The sequence below is a fragment of the Tetrao urogallus genome, assembly GCF_951394365.1.
Source record: "Tetrao urogallus genome assembly, chromosome: 27".
Lineage (NCBI taxonomy): Eukaryota > Metazoa > Chordata > Aves > Galliformes > Phasianidae > Tetrao > Tetrao urogallus.
The window spans coordinates 3,173,638-3,190,653 of NC_136840.1; the positions used below are offsets into that span (position 1 = coordinate 3,173,638).

General features: G+C 57.5%; 1 protein-coding gene across 1 annotated transcript; it reads right to left on the reverse strand.

Moving 5' to 3' along the window:
* Nucleotides 1-3,152: 3,152 nt before the first annotated feature.
* DOK2 (docking protein 2) lies at nucleotides 3,153-9,497 on the reverse strand (the record flags this gene model as incomplete). The annotated part of the gene is made up of 5 exons (XM_079547524.1): nucleotides 3,153-3,881; nucleotides 4,648-4,826; nucleotides 5,041-5,143; nucleotides 7,486-7,767; nucleotides 9,435-9,497. The coding sequence occupies 5 exons, from the start codon at nucleotides 9,495-9,497 to the stop codon at nucleotides 3,153-3,155; spliced, it is 1,356 nt and encodes a 451-aa protein (XP_079403650.1).
* Between the last annotated feature and the right edge of the window lie 7,519 nt (nucleotides 9,498-17,016).

Sequence of the window (17,016 nt, forward strand, 5' to 3'; positions counted from 1 at the left end):
TGGGATGGGGTTGGGGTTGGGTTGGGTTGAGTTGGTGTTGGGTTGGAGTTGGGTTGAGTTGAGGTTGGGTTGGGATTTGTATCGCAGTTGGTTGGGTTGGGGTTGGGTTGGGGGTTGGGTTTGAGTTTTGATTTGAGCTGTTTGGGTTTAGATCTGTGTTTGGCTTTGGCACTGAGTCCTGATTTGTGTTCTTTGGGTTTGAGTTTCGATTTCAGTTATTTGAGTCTGGATTTGGGTTTAGGTTCGTTTTCGGGTTTGGATTTGAGTTGGGATTCGAGTTTTGATTTATTAGGGTTTGGATTTGGGTTATTCGGGTTTGGGTTTGAGTTTGGGTTTGTGTTATTTGTTATTTGGGTTTGAGTTTTGATGTGAGTGACTTAGCTCTGGGTTTGGGTTTGGGTTTGGTCTTGAGTTTGGCGTTGGATTTAGGTTTGGCTTCGGGTTTGAAGTTGAGTCGTGATTTATTTGAATTTGGCTTCGGATGTGGCTCTGTGTTATTTGGATCTCAGTTTAGGTTTGGATACAGGCTGGAGTTATTTGGGTCCGGGTTTGGCTTTGGATTTGGGCCTGCATTTATATTTGGGTTTGGATTCAGATTTGGCTTTGGGTTTTGGTTACCTGGGTTTGACTTTTTGGACTCGGGTTTGAGTTTGCCCTCATTGGGGCTTTGCTGGAGGCAGCAACCCTTAAATCTCTGACCAAACCTCTGCTGCGATTAGCCGCGCTCCTAAATGATTTATAATCAGCATAACGCAGTAACGACAGCTAATCAGATTACAGCTCTCCATTTGTCTGGGGCTCTGTGCTCTAATCTCTTCCCCCTCTCTCCGCCATCGATTTGTGTTTTCTCATCTCACGCTCCACACGCTCCCATGCTGAGCGCTGCAAAGGGGTTTTCCAGCCTTCGCATCCCATTTTTCTGGCCTTTCCATCCCAGCTCACATCTCTTCGTCCAACCCAAAAAAGGGAACCCGTTGAGGAGGGAATCCGACCGCCCCGTGCTCGACCCCCTCGCAAAGTGATTAGCAGCTCCCTCATTAGCACGGTGCCAATCCCGTCACACCCATGGGATATCGGAGCCCAAAGTTGTCACCACTCCTTCAGTTAACGAAGAAAAATCACGGCCGGAGGCGACGCGATGGGATTGCAGCGGGGAGGAGAGGACTGTGTTAACACCCATTAATAATAAATAACCGCCATAATGAGCTCTAATTAATTTGGTCACACGTTAGAGATCGTTTCTTTCTGTTTTAAACTCGTAGGATTTTCTGTGCCGGAGCATCCCTGCGCCCTGGCTGTTCCCAGCCCCTTCCATTCAACGTGTGATAGATGGATTGATACGCGGCTTTAATCAGTGTAATATATAAAGCACTTAATTTGCCTTATTAAAAGTCTGCACTTTGGATTTTCAGGCTTCAGGAAATTAACTCAAGCACCTAACCATTTATTTGATTGAGAGAGAGCATAAATAATTCATGGCTTTCGCTTTGCCTTGGGTGGAAGAGCTGTGGGGTGACGGGGAACGTTCCCCAGCGCCGGGACGCGGCGGCTCTGCTTGGGGATCAACTTGGATGCTGTGCAACGTGCATCCCTGCAGCCTGCACATCCCGCAAGCCGGCCCTTGTGCTGTGCAACGTGCAACGTGCAGCGCCAGAGCTGTGCATTGCTGCCTCTGCGGCGCGGGGTGCGAGGGCTTGAGGCCGTGCTCTGCCAGCTGGTCCTTATGGTGCAGGATGTGCAGCCCTGGGATGTCCAACAGCACCCAGCTCTTAGAGGGAGGGATGTGCATCAGCATCCAGCCCTCATGGTGCAGGCTGTGCATTCCTGCAATGATCACCACTACCTGGTTCTTAGAGTGAGAGATGTGCATCAGCATCCAGCCCTTACAGTGTGGGATGTGCATCCCTGGGATGTTCACCACCACCCAGCTCTTAGAGTGAGAGATGTGCATCAGCATCCAGCCCTTACGGTGCAGGCTGTGCATCCCTGGGATGTCCAACAGCACCCAGCTCTTAGAGGGCGGGATGTGCATCCCTGGGATGTGCCTCAGCATCCAGCCCTCATGGTGCAGGCTGTGCATTCCTGCAATGTTCACCACTATCTGGCTCTTAGAGTGAGAGATGTGCATCAGCGTCCAGCCCTTACAGTGTGGGATGTGCATCCCTGGGATGTTCAACACCACCCAGCTCTTATGGTGTGGGATGTGCATCCCTGGGATGTGCACCAGCATCCAGCTCTTAGAGTGAGGGATGTGCATCAGCATCCAGCCCTTACGGTGCAGGCTGTGCATCCTTGGGATGTCCAACAGCACCCAGCTCTTAGAGGGAGGGATGTGCATCAGGCATCCAGCCCTAATGGTGTGGGATGTGCATCCCTGGGATGTTCAACACCACCCAGCCCTTATGGTGCAGGCTGTGCACTCCTGGGATGTTCACCACCACCCAGCTCTTAGAGTGAGAGATATCCATCAGCATCCAACCCTAATGGCGCAGGCTCTGCATCCCTGGGATGTTCAACACCACCCAGCTCTTAGAGGGCAGGATGTGCATCCCTGGGATGTGCATCAGCATCCAGCTCTTATAGTGTGAGATGTGCATCCCTGGGATGTGCACCAGCATCCAGCCCTAATGGTGCAGGCTGTGCATCCTTGGGATGTTCACTACCACCCAGCTCTTAGAGGGAGGGCTGTGCACCAGCATCCAGCCCTTACAGTGTGGGATGTGCATCCCTGGGATGTCCATCAGCATCCAGACTTTATGGTGCAGGCTGTGCATCCTTGGGATGTTCACCACCACCCAGCTCTTAGAGGGAGGGCTGTACACCAGCATCCAGCCCTCACGGTGTGGGATGTGCATCCCTGGCATGTCCATCCGCATCCAGCCCTAATGGTGCAGGCTGTGCACCCCTGGGACGTTCACCACCACCCAGCTCTTTGAGGTACGCGCACCCCTGGCTCCGTGCTTCCTTACTCCGCCTCTGTGCTGTGGGGCACGCACTCTTTGTGTCCACGCTTAGCCGGGCTCTGGAGCGCACCGTGCCCCGCTCCGAGTCCGGCGGTGCCGACCCCACAGCGCGGGCGCGCAGTGCCCTCCAGCGGCCGCAGCTGTCCAGATGTGCACCGCTGGCGATGGGGCCGAGCACCCCGCGCTCTCTCACTTCTTGTTCCTCTTCTTGGCCAACTGAAAGACCACGTTGTCGTACTCGGTGTCCCCAATCCACTCCTTGCCCTGCCGCAGCGGGACGGCTCTCTTGGGCACGGCGTAGTCGTCCCGCTGTAGGTTGTAGGGATATTTGTGCCCCGAAGGCTCCTCGGGGGCAGCCTGCAGCCTCCACGCTTCGCCCTTCACCTCCTGGGGCTCATCGTAGACAGTGTGGGCGCACACACCTTCAGGCTCATCGTAGATGTGCTCCGGTTTGGCGCGGGGACGAGGCAACGCCGGATGGCCGCTCGCCTCTTGTATGCTGTCATACAGCGGATCCGGAGCATCGGCGGGGCCCTGGAGGATGCTCCCGAATTTTCCAACCATCAGCGACTTGGCGATGGTATCGAAGGGAACGGCGTACTCCAATTCATCCACAGCGTCCTTCCTCACGCCTTTCTCCGGAGCTTTGGGCCCGGCCGACGGGGCGGTGTGGATCAGAGGGCCGCGGGGTTCGGTGTAGATGATCTTAGCGCGGTGCTCCTCGTGCTCCTGAGCCCTCTCGGGGAGCTGGGTCGGTTGGCGCGGCCGTGTGCCCTCGTCCCCAGGGCCGCCCCGTTCCCGTTGCACGGCGATGGCCGATTCGATCACCTGGAAGATCTCGTTGCCTTGTCTGGTCTCAAACTCAAAGTTCCCTTCGCCGGAGGCGCAACGCCGGCCGGCCTCGAAGGAGAAGGTCACCTGGAGGAGGGGAACTGCATCATCTCTCCTGGGAAAGGGAGAGGTGGAGCCTGGGGACGTGGATGGTGGGGATGGTGGGGATGGGCTGGTTGGACTGGGTGATCTCAGTGGTCTTTTCCAACCTCAGTGATTGTGTGGGGACGGCGGTGATGGGTCAGCAGTTGGATGTGATGATCCTAGGGGTCTTTTTCAACCTTAATGACCTTATGGGCTCAATGGGGATGGGTCAACAGTTGGCTTGATGACCTTAGAGGTCCTTTCCAACCTTAATTACCCTATGGGCACAGTGGGGATGGGTCAACATTTGGCTTGATGACCTTAGAAGTCCTTTCCAACCTTACTGACCCTTATGGGCACAATGGGGATGGGTCAACAGTTGGCTTGATGACCTTAAAGGTCTTTTCCAACCTTATTGACCATTATGGGAACGGTGGAGATGGGTCAACATTTGGCTTGATGACCTTAGAGGTCCTTTCCAACCTTACTGACCCTATGGGCACAGTGGGGATGGGTCAACATTTGGCTTGATGACCTTAGAGGACCTTTCCAACCTTATTGACCCTGTGGGCACAACGGGGATGGGTCAGCATTTGGCTTGATGACCTTAGAGGTCCTTTCCAACCTCAACGACTCTATGAGCACGGTGGGGACGGGACGACAGTTAGACTTGATGACCCTGGGGGTCTTTTCCAAGCCCAATCATTTTACAGTTCCACGATTTCCAGTCCTCCTCCCTCACAATCCCACCCTTTGAGCATCCCCAAACCTTGTCCCTCCCGAAGCGCCGCAGGAAGCGGTAGGGCCAGCTGTACAGGACATCCCTGCTCTTCACGTCCCGCAGCTCCAAGGCTTCCTCGCCCGCCCGCAGCACAAAGCGGCCCCGCAGGCGGCAGCGCTCCGACGACTCGGTGGCCCTCAGCGTCACCTCGAAGTCGTGCTCCACGCCTGGGGATGGGAGGAGGAGGGGATGTTTGCACCGTGCTGCAGCTCACAGCCCCGGAGGGGAAGCGGAGTCCGGCTGATAAAGGCGAAAGCCGCAATGAAACCCAGCCCAGCCTAACCGCAGCGCAGGAAAAGCACCCAAAGGCCACTTCTGCAAGTCGTGCTGCCTGCAGGACGCTGCTCACCCACAGACACGGCCTCCTCCCCACACCCAGACACTCGCCTTTGTGGGAGCTGTACAGGGAATTTTCAGCCATGGAGAATTCGCTGTCGGAGCTCAGCTCTCTGTCCTTCCCCACTGCCTCTTCCTCCTGGCTCCTCTGCAAGGAAAGAGACAGGGCTGAGCCTTGGCTCCCACACTGCTGTTATCCCACCCATCTATATCCCAGCAGGACCCAGCAGACCTCACAACCCTGTTATCCCATCCATCCATATCCCAATTTGATCCAGCCCACCCCACAGCCCAGTTACACCATCCATACCCTGCATGGATCCATTCCCCAAATGGAACCAGCATCCCCATGCCAAACTTATCCCATCCATCCATACAGCAAATGGACACAACCATCCCCCAAATGGATCCATCCATACCCCAAATGGACCCAGCATCCCCCATGCCACAGTTATCCCATCCATCCCTTCCCAAATGGACCCAACCACCCCCCAAATGGATCCATCGATATCCCAAATGGACCCAGCATCCCCATGCCAAGGTTATCCCACCCATCCATACCCCAAGTGGACCCAAGCATCCCCCAAATGGACCCATCCATACCCCAAGTGGACCCAGCATCCCCATGCCAAGGTTATCCCACCCATCCATACCCCAAATGGAACCAGCATCCTCCATGCCAAACTTATCCCATCCATCCATACCCCAAACGGATCCATCCATCCCCCAAATGGACCCAGCATCCCCACACCAAGGTCATCCCACCCATCCATCCCCCAAATGGACCCAACCATCCCCCAAATGGATCCATCGATATCCCAGATGGACCCAGCATCCCTCATGCCACAGTTATCCCACCCATCCCTCCCCCAAATGGACCCAACCATACCCCATACGGATCCATCCATACCCCAAACGGAACCAGCATCCCCATGCCAAGGTTATCCCACCCATCCATCCCCCAAATGGACCCAAGCATCCCCCAAATGGATCCATCCATCCCCCAAATGGACCCAGCATCCCTCATGCCAAGGTCATCCCATCCATCCATCCCCCAAATGGACCCAAGCATCCCCCAAATGGATCCATCCATCCCCCAAATGGACCCAGCATCCCCATGCCAAGGTTATCCCACCCATCCATCCCCCAAATGGACCCAAGCATCCCCCAAATGGATCCATCCATCCCCCAAATGGACCCAGCATCCCTCATGCCAAGGTTATCCCATCCATCCATACCCCAAACGGATCCATCCATACCCCAAATAGACCCAGCATCCCCACACCAAGGTCATCCCACCCATCCATACCCCAAGTGGACCCAAGCATCCCCCAAATGGATCCATCGATATCCCAAATGGACCCAGCATCCCCCATGCCACAGTTATCCCACCCATCCCTCCCCCAAATGGACCCAACCATACCCCAGACGGATCCATCCATACCCCAAATGGAACCAGCATCCCCATGCCAAGGTTATCCCACCCATCCATCCCCCAAATGGACCCAACCATCCCCCAAATGGATCCATCGATATCCCAAATGGACCCAGCATCCCCCATGCCAAGGTTATCCCATCCATCCATACCCCAAACGGATCCATCCATACCCCAAATAGACCCAGCATCCCCACGCCATGGTCATCCCACCCATCCATCCCCCAAATGGACCCAAGCATCCCCCTAATGGATCCATCCATCCCCCAAATGGACCCAGCATCCCTCATGCCAAGGTCATCCCATCCATCCATCCCCCAAATGGACCCAAGCATCCCCAAATGGATCCATCCATCCCCCAAATGGACCCAGCATCCCTCATGCCAAGGTCATCCCATCCATCCATCCCCCAAATGGACCCAAGCATCCCCCAAATGGATCCATCCATCCCCCAAATGGAACCAGCATCCTCCATGCCACAGTTATCCCATCCATCCCTCCCCCAAATGGACCCAACCATACCCCAGACGGATCCATCCATACCCCAAATGGACCCAGCATCCCCATGCCAAGGTTATCCCACCCATCCATCCCCCAAATGGACCCAAGCATCCCCCATATGGATCCATCTATACCCCAAATAGACCCAGCATCCCCATGCCAAGGTTATCCCACCCATCCATCCCCCAAATGGACCCAAGCATCCCCCAAATGGATCCATCGATATCCCAAACGGACACAGCATCCCCCATGCCAAGGTTATCCCATCCATCCATCCCCCAAATGGACCCAGCATCCCCATGCCAAGGTTATCCCACCCATCCATCCCCCAAATGGACCCATCCATCCCCCAAATGGACCCATCCATACCCCAAGTGGACCCAGCATCCCCCATGCCAAACTTATCCCATCCATCCATACCCCAAACGGATCCATCCATCCCCCAAATGGACCCAGCATCCCCACGCCAAGCTCATCCCACCCCCCAAAAGGACCCGTCTCCCCCACTACCCCGATCCTCCCACCCACCCACGCCCACATCCCCCAGCTCTCACCGGGAACGCCAGCTGGCACAGCCTCCTCACCCACCCCTCCGCCTCGCCGCCCTCGGCCGCCATCAGGTAGCGCTTCTCGGTGGTCTCCAGCAGGAACGGGGCCGTGGCTTTGGGGCAGCCCGCCTCGTCGCCCGCCTCGGCCACGTGCACGCAGTCGCTCAGCTTCACCAGGCGCCGGCTGCTTTCGCCCTTGCGCGGTTTGTCGGCGCTTTCGAAGAGCTCCAGGCGGGCAGTGGAGCAGGGGGTTTCGCGGTACAGAACGCCCCAATACTTTTTCCATTTCTGATGTGGAGCAGCGAAAGGAGGCAGGGTTAGCAGCGCCGCTTTCGCCGTTCCAGGGAATTTCAGTTGGCCATTGGTGCAAAATGCTCCGTGATCCGGGTGGCGGCTCGTCCCCAAAATGCCCACGTGGGCCCTGGGGGTCTGGGCAGGGTGGGGAAAGCATCTCCAAGCCCAAGCGCAGCATAAGGGAGACGGGGTCCCTGTGCTGCAAAGGGGAACTGAAGGCTGCTCAGCATCGCCCAGCCTGGGGGGATGTGGGGAAACCATCTCCATGCTCATGGAAACCCCTTGCCCATGGAAACTCCTTATCCATGGAAACCCCTTACCCATGACATCCCCTTACCCTGGAAACCCCTTACCCTGGAAACCCCTTATCCATGACATCCCCTTACCCTGGAAACCCCTTATCCTGGAAACCCCTTATCCATGGAAACCCCTTATCCATGACATCCCCTTATCCTTGAAAACCCCTTACCCTGGAAACCCCTTATCCATGACATCCCCTTACCCTGGAAACCCCTTATCCTGGAAACCCCTTACCCTGGAAACCCCTTATCCATGGAAACCCCTTATCCATGACATCCCCTTACCCTGGAAACCCCTTACCCTGGAAACCCCTTACCCTGGAAACCCCTTATCCATGGAAACCCCTTATCCATGACATCCCCTTATCCTTGAAAACCTCTTACCCTGGAAACCCCTTACCCATGGAAACCCCTTATCCTGGAAACCCCTTATCAATGACATCCCCTTACCCATGGAAACCCCTTACCCTGGAAACTCCTTATCCATGGAAACCCCTTATCCATGACATCCCCTTACCCTGGAAACCCCTTACCATGGAAACCCCTTATCCATGACATCCCCTTACCCATGGCACCCCCTAACCTATGGCATCCCCCTGACCATGGAAGCCCCTTATCCATGGCACCCCCTGCCCATTGCATCCCTCTTCTCCTTGCATCCCCCCACCCATGGCATCCCCTTACTCCTGGCACCCACTTATCCATGCCATTCCCCTGCCCGCTGCACCCCTATTCTCATTGCATCCCCCCATCCTCCTACCCATGGCATCGCCCCAAAATCCATGCCCCCCCAAAGGGCTTCCAGCTCCCCATTTACTCCCCTGTTCCTAAAACCACCACCTTCAGAGCAACCCCTGACTCACGCCCTCTCAGCAGGCACGGAAGTTCGTTGCATTTTGCATGGGAGGTGTGCAGCCCCAGAGGAAGTTTTGCACCCAAACTCACCTCCTGCAGGGGCTCCAAGGGGAACCTGTGGGGCCCAGCAGCCCGAATTGCTGCACCTTTTGTTAAAGCCAAGCTCCAAACCCACCCCATTTGCTCTGCAGCCCCCACATCCTGCTGGCTGCTCATCCTCCCCACCCAGCGTGGCGAATGACTCCTTCCTCCTTGCACAAGAGCAGCAGCCACCGTCGCCGAACCGCAGCTCCCCCTGAAGCAACGGCGCATGGGGGCTGCATCGCTTTGCTCCTATCCCCATCCCGAGAGCTGCACAGGTGCTCTGCTTGCACTGCATCTCTTCACGCTGCATCCCAGCACCGAATCCTCCAGCTCAAGGATGCTCGGGGTGCTGCACATCCCGCTGTCATTGCTTACAGCCCCCCTGAACCCCAGCGGGAAGCCCCCCCAATGCTGCACCCTCACCTTGCCGAAGGTCTGCTGCAGCTGCAGGTGCAGCACGCCCTGCTTCACCACCGCCTCCTCCATCCTGCAGCCCAGAGCATCCGTCTGTGCTGCCCCTCTGTCACTCACTGTTCCCCAGCGCCCCGTCTGCACCGACGCCACGTGATGTGCGGTTGGGTGCTGCTGTTTCCTCCCCATGCTCAGCTTCCTGCCTTCGCACCGTTACCATAAAGGGCAGCCGGGTGCACAGCTGCACGCGGGGCCCTGAGAAGCTGCTGGGGTGGCAATGGGGACCTGAAAAACGGGGGGAGGGTGCGCTGGGGTTTGGGTGGGTGGGAGCCCGTGGTTCGTCTGCAGCGTGATGCTGCTGCTCATCCTGTGCTGCAGGCTGCCCTGGTGCATGGCGTGGGGTGGAGGTGGGCATGGGTTGGCGGGGGGCGGGGGTGGGTCTGTAGGACCATGGAATCCTCCAGCTCAAGGATGCTCGGGGTGCTGCACATCCCGCTGTCATTGCTTACAGCCCCCCTGAACCCCAGCGGGAAGCCCCCCCATGCTGCACGTGGGAAATGCAGCCTATGCATGGTGTCTGTCAGCACATGCAGGGAATGAAGCCCTCTGGGTGTGCAGGAGGTGCAGCGAGCCGAGAATGCATCCCTTGGTGCACGCAAAGCGTAGCAGCTGCTGGTGCATGAAGAGCATTACAGACCTTGCTGCATGCAGGGGATGCATTCTTCAGTGCAGGCAAAGCACCTCATTGGTTAGTGCACGTAGGAAGCATGCACATTAGTGCATGCATTGCACCTCAGCGCTCAGTGCATGCACGGGATTCTCTGGTGCTTGCAGGGAATACATTCTAGATGCATGAAAAGCACTGCATCCCTTGCTGCATGCAGAGGATCGCGCGATGCGTGCAAGAAATGCGTCCATTGGTGCACACGGAGCACCGCAGCCCTTCAGCGCATGCAGGGAATGCATCCCCCGGTCCCGCAGAGCTGCACCCCAAGGCGCTCTGCACAGCAGCTCCGGGCGCTCCTCAGCCCTTCGCGATTTCACCCTCGGGCCACGCGGGGGCAGCATCCCATGCACAGAACTTCCGCGGGGGGGGGGAGAGGACGGGGCTGGGTGACGCCCAGCAAAACCCCGCTCCGTGCTTTGCGGAGGAATTAGGGGGCGGCGGGGGCGGCGGGGCGGCGGGGGCACGGCGAGCACGGGAGCAGCACGCGGGGACGAAAAGGGAGCGCGGCCCCTTTAAGAGCGATGTCAACAAAGCGCGCCCCTCCCTCCGCGGCGCCGCCGGCGTCGTGACGTCACTCGGCCGCAGCGGGCGCCGCGCTGTTCCCGTCGCGCTCCGCGGGGGGGGAACTGAGGCAGGTGGGCGTGGCTTTAGTGAGTGGGCGTGGTCAAGGGGCGGCAGCGTTCAAGTGATTGGGCGAGGTCAATGGAGTGGGCGCGGTCAGAGGGGGTGGGCGTGGTCAACGGCGGTAGTGGTAACGAGAGTTGGGCGTGGTCAAGTGAAGTGGGCGTGGTTAGACGGGGTGGGCGTGGTCAAAGGTGTGGGCGGGAACGGCGCAGGCGCCGAAAGGCGGGAGGGCGCGACGCGCATGCGCATTGAGGCGGCGGCGCTGGTGGCTGAGGAAGGGGTGGGGGGGGCGGAGGCGGGCGCGTGCCGGGCCCGGCGGAGGCGGAGGGAGCGGAGCATGAATGGAGCAAAATGGCGGATCATGTGCAGGTGAGGGGGGGCCGCGGACGGCCGGGACGCTCGGGGAGGCTCCTCTCAGCCTTTCCGGGCCATCGGGGGACTCCGAGGACGGGCTCCGGGCCGGTTGCGGCCTAGCGCGGCCTGCTCTGGGCGGGCGGCGGTGAGGCTCGGTAGGCCGCGGCTGGGCCTGGGGCCGAGGGATGCGGCGGGGCCTGAGGGTCCCTAACGGCCGGGGCGGTGCCGCGGGGCGGAGCTCCTGCAGCTCGGGCCCGGCTCCTGCAGCGCGGCCCGGTCCTGCAGCGCGGCTCCTGCTCGATGCCCGCCGCCCGGCCTCGCCGCTGCCGGGCCCGCCTCATCCCTAGGACAGAAGTGGAGCGGATCTGCCGTGTGTGAGCCCGGGGGTGGCCGCGTTGTTCGGTTGCCACGCAGCCGCTTTGCTGAAGAAAGGCCGCGTTTGGGTGCCGTGCCGTTAAAGCCGTTGAGCTGCGCGCTGCGGGAAGCTGCTGCTGTCGTGGTTTGAAATCCTGCCTCCTCGCTTTGCTTTTCTTTGTTAAATATTGCGTTCAGTAAGTGGGAGTTATGCCCCGTCCATCCCTGGAGGTGTTCGAGGCCGGGTTGGATGGGGCCCTGGGCAGCCTGGGCTGGTATGAAATGTGGAGGTTGGTGGCCCTGCGTGTGGCAGGGGGTTGGAGATTCATCATCCGTGGGGTCCCTTTCAACCCTGGCCGTTCTGTGAGTTACAAGCGGCCAAACGGGGTCGCGATGGCCGCGTTCTGCTCTATGGAGTTAAAGTTTAAAGGCTGCAATGTGGGAGATGCTCCGCTCGGGGGACTGGTTTGCAAATAGAGCTGGGGCAGCTGCGGCCCGGCGTGGTTCCTGCAGGGCAAACAGAGCTGGAGGAGTCGCTCAGCGTTACAGCTGTGTGTGCTCTGCATGCTGCTGATGGTCTGTTTCTTCTCTCTGCTCCAGGTGCAGCACCCAGGGAGCCTCGTGTAGTTCCTTTCGGCACAGAGGTTCCCTTCAAAACTGACTCTGGATGTGTTGGGCCTGCAGGAGGCGGTGCTTTGTGTGAATAGATTGAGCTTGGGGTGAGAGGTCTTTACAGAGAGAGCAGCGAGGTGCTGGAACAGCTGCCCAGAGAGGCTGTGATGCCCCGTCCATCCCTGGAGGTGTTCAAGGCCGGGTTGGATGGGGCCCTGGGCAGCCTGGGCTGCTGTGAAATGTGGAGTTTGGTGGCCCTGCCTGTGGTGGGGGTTGGAGATTCATCATCCGTGGGGTCCCTTCCAACCCTGGCCGTTCTGTGATTGTGTCAGAGATCTTGCTGTCACCTCAAAGCCCAGCCCGCTCGGCACGGCTGGGTTTGATGAACTTAAATCTCTGTTGCATCCTTAATGATTTTATGGCCTGAACCAAGCTGCACCGCAGTCACCGAGTTATCCTGCAACGTGTGCTGCCAGTGTGGATAATGGGGAGAGCTGTTTCAGTGGCACATGCTGTGGGAGTTGGCCTTGTTTTAATAGGGGCCGCCACTGCCAATAAATGCTGGCAGCTGGGAGCTGTGCAGAGTTCCCAGGGTTTGTGAGAGCTTTGCTTTGGGTGTCGTGCGCCGGCAGGCTGGGCTTTAATCGGGCTGTGGGCAGGGTTTTACGGTGCCTGGTGGGCACACAGAGCCATCGCAGAGGTTATTGGCAGAGCAGTGAGAAGGAAGGTGAGCCTGTAGAGCTTTGCGAGGGAGAGATCGCACCCTCACGGGGCTTTGGGAACTGGAGGTGATGCAAACCGAGCTGCGATGCCCTGTAGCTGCAGCTGGGCGCTGCTGAGCGGGAGGAGGCTGCTGGGTTTGTGCTGTGATGCTGAGGCAGCAGGAGTGCAGCCGGCTGTTGTGGTGGGGCTGAAGGGCCCTGCGTTCTCCAGGTGAATTGCTGCACACCAGCTTGCCCATCTGTCAGCTCACGGATGCATATTGCTGATCCCAGGCTTGGAAGCACGGCCTAAACTTGTTCACAGAGCAGAGCAAGCACCCTTTAGCTCTGTGGGCAAATTCCCTGTTCCTTTATCCCACCACACGGTGCAAACGGATCTGTTCATCTTTGCTTTCTGCTTTCCTTACGCTTGGATGTTTTCCGTGCCGTTGCCCTGAGATGGGATTTGTGCTTCCTGAGAGTGAATGTCCCCGCAGGAGAATGTTTGCTGGGAATTGATGCTGTGGCTCTGAGCGTGGAGCGTCGTGTTGGTGTGGAGTTGTGACGAGTGACTGTGCCACGTGGAAGCTGTTGTCAGTTCTGTGCGAGCCCCTCTCGCCTGCTTGGGGTAACCTGGCTGCGAGCTGAGAGGAATGAGATGCAAGAAGAGAGGCACTGAGCTGCTGCTGCTATAGAAGAACGTGGAACCTGGCATCCCAAAGGATTTCCCCATGTGTTACCTGACTGTGGGCTCGGTTTGGACGTTGCTGTGTGTTGGATCCTGCTTTGCAGAGGGTCGGCAGCAGGCAGGTTGCTGCTTTCGTCTGGAAGCCATTGCAGAGGCAACCTTGATTTGCATTGGGATGGGCATCGTTTGGCTCCATCCCCACGCGTGGCAGAGATGTGCAGGACTGGGGGCACTGGGTGTGCTCAGAAGGGACAGCAGGAGGGCTTGGAAGGCCTCAGTTTGCTGCCGTGCTCAGAAAGCATCTCCCAGCCAGCGCTTCTTGAGGTGCTTTGCTCAGCTGGGTGCTTCCATCCCCAACAGGAGCTTTGTTTTCCCTTGTTTCCATATTTTAGAAGACTTTTGTCATTTTGGCTCAAGCACAAAATCAAATTTGGCTTTAGAAACCCACAGCGCACAGAGGGAACCCTGGGCCCTGCACTGCGTGGCTCCGTTGGCTCTCCTGTAACCCTGCACCTGCTTGGTACAACACAGGCAGGCCCAGCAGTCGTTTGGAATGCTTTGGTTTAGCTCAAGGTTTCACCTCCTGTGTGTCACTGCTCCATTGAGGGCTTGTATTGATCTCAGAATAGCCCAGGGCAGTGCTGTGGGCCCGGGGAGGTGCGGGCTGCCTCCATTAAAAATAGAGCTGGCAGCAGTTGTGTTGCAAATTAGTTGTTGTTGTTTTAACCGGTGCTGCTTGGATGCTCGGCACCCAGGCAGCAAAGTAACAGCAATGGTGTTGGGTTGGGGCCGGAAAGCAGAGTAACTTTGTGATTGCTGGTAACGCCTCCTTGCCCTCGGTGCTTTTGAGAAGCCTGCAGGGTTCAGGTCTGCTGGAACAGAGGCGAACTTCGATTTTTACCGCTTCCAATTGTCTTTTTGCTGGTAGTTTTCTGCTTCGACGTTCGCTGGTAGCAAATGCTCTGTGCTCTGCTGGTGCAGCTGTGTGACTCGGTTGTAAGAATCTGAGAGTCACCGCTGTCATCTGGGGGTTCGCTCTCCTCGTCCAGCTTTGGTGCATCCCTCCCACAGCAGCTCTGGGCATCCGCAGCCAAATGCAACCAAACGGGAGCCAGCGGAGCAGGCGCTGCACAGCAGACACACGGTGCAGATGCTGCCACGGCCGCACGGAGCAGCCAAGCAGTGCTTGGTGAGCAGCACTCGCCCCTCTGCTCCGACCTGCTCCCGTCTGCCGTGTTCCCACGGAGCAGGGCTGCGATTCCTGCATCATCCCCACGCTTTTCCTTCGGCTCCTGTCGGAAAACTCGGTGCCCTCGCAGCACCGACCGCGCGGTGTTTGTGAAAGCATTGATTGCAGGAGTGAGAGTCCAAGGACGTCGTGCTGGGAAAATGAATTGTGCTGTTTCTCTCATCGCAGCAGATAATGTCTGTAGCTCAAACAGGGCGCCGAAGGTAACCTGCAATGCTTCTGCTGACTTTGAGCAGCGCCGGAGCAGCTTTAGAACTTCGTATGGTGGAAAACACGCTGAGCTCTCGGGTTCGTTTTGGTGCAGAGGGTTTCTGCTGCCTCCCTCGGCTCAGCGTGGCAGGGAGATGTTTGTGGAAGAGCTTCTCCTCCTCCCTGCCTTCAGCGCTGTGTTGCTCCCACGTGTGCCTTGTGCTTGCTGTTTCCTAATTTCCTGGTTGCTGCTCGTTAGGAAACGGCCGACCTTTGCCAAGCGGGAAGCCTTCAGGTGAGCAGGGAACATTCAGTCCTCAAAAAGAGAAGAGGAATTGCTGCAATTTCTGAAGCAGCACACGAATGTGGCACATAAATAAGAAGGCAAAGAGAGATGGCAGTGACTCATTCTCCCATACAAAGGTGCTGCTGCCGCCCAGCCTCCTGTTCTGTTCCCAAATGAAAGGAGCACCTGCGCCCTGCGTTGGGCTGCTGTTCTCTTTGCCTGGGCCCTGCTGGGGCAGAACCGATCCCTCAGCTGCTCTGGGATATGGATTTGTATCTGCTGCTCCCGCAGTGTCAGTGGGCATCAGCAGAGCCGTGTGCAGCTGCACAGCCGTGCCAGGAGGGAGCAGAAATGCAGAGGTTGCTCTGACTCTTCGCCCATCAGCCCCTGAAGAGCAGTCAGCTTTGGGGCTCTGCCTCCTGTTTGCTCCCTTTTGCTCTCGGTTCCTCAACGCAGCTGAGCAAATCCTGCCGGAGCAAAGCCTTGGTGGAGCAGCGGTGTTTATTTGCAGCCAGCTGAAATATTGAAGGGTTTGTGCCGTGTCTCAGTGGTTTCTCCAGTTGCTCAGGGTATCAGGTCCTCATTTTGAAGCTCCGTGGGATGGAATCCATCCTTGTTTCTGGGCGCTTTGTTGGCAGTGCTGGCTTACAGGGGTGTCAGTGCTGCTGTGGGGCTGCACGGCGAAATAGCAGGGCTGGACCTGAGAGGAGTCCTCTTCAGCTCGACTTGAAGGCCATTCGTCATAAGGAAATAAACGAGAGCTCTTTAGTGATGCCCTGGGAGATGCCTGGAAGCGTTGCTGCACTAAATAACTCTTTGAGATATTCTGGAAGGGCGTAAGTTAAGTTTTCTTTCTCTTGTTAGCAGCATAAATGGAAATGGGCCGTTTCTAGTTGAGATTCCCTTAGCAGTGAGGGCGATGAGCCACGAGCCCTGGGTTTCACAATGGTGAGCACTTAGGAGATGCATCACCGTGCTCCTCAGAGCTGAAGAGTTGAATTGCTCCATTTAAAAGCTTTTTTATTCCTGGTTGAAATAGCTCAAGTGACCCGAGCCGCTTCTGTCACCGCAGCCCTCCGACTGCTGCCATGAGTTTGGTAAAGCACAGTCATTCCCAGCCCTGACCTCAGCATCATCATCACCATCATCTTCCTCCCAGGCCAGGTAATGCCTGCAGCTTGGGGGTCCCCAGCCGCCGTGGAGGTGGGCACACAGTCACTGCTGCTGCCTGCTGCGCTCATTGCGTGCCCTCTGCTTCCCAGGCCTCCTCTGCTGGTGACACACAGGGGGAACAAGTTGTGACAGCGGGTGGATGTGCTCAGGGTGCTGATAACGCTGAGCACATGGAAGGACCTGTGGCTCAGGGAGGCAGGAAGAAGGCAGGAGGAAGGAATGTGAGCATCTCCAGCCGTGCTCATCCTTCAGGATGACACCCAGGCGGCAGCAAAGCTTGGGTGGCTGTGATGAACCTGTTAGTGGCTGTGCTGGGGGCTCCCCGTGCTGCTCCATCTTGGGCCTGCCAAGCACAGCCTTCCCTGCCTGAGATGGGAACTGCCAGCGTGCTGAAGTCAAACCCTATTGAACTGAACCTGCCTGCAGCTTATTGCAACCCCTGGATGTAAAGAGCGTTGCTTAAGCAACCGTGTAATATGGGATCAATTCCACAGCCAGCCCCCAGGGGCTCCTTTTTAGGTAGCTGTTGCATTCCTTGTAGTGTTTATCATTTTAAAGATGATCGCACGTTGTTTATCTTCACCGTGGGGAAAACCCGGCGCGGTGATGAGTTTTATTTGCAGCTCGTGGTAGAAAT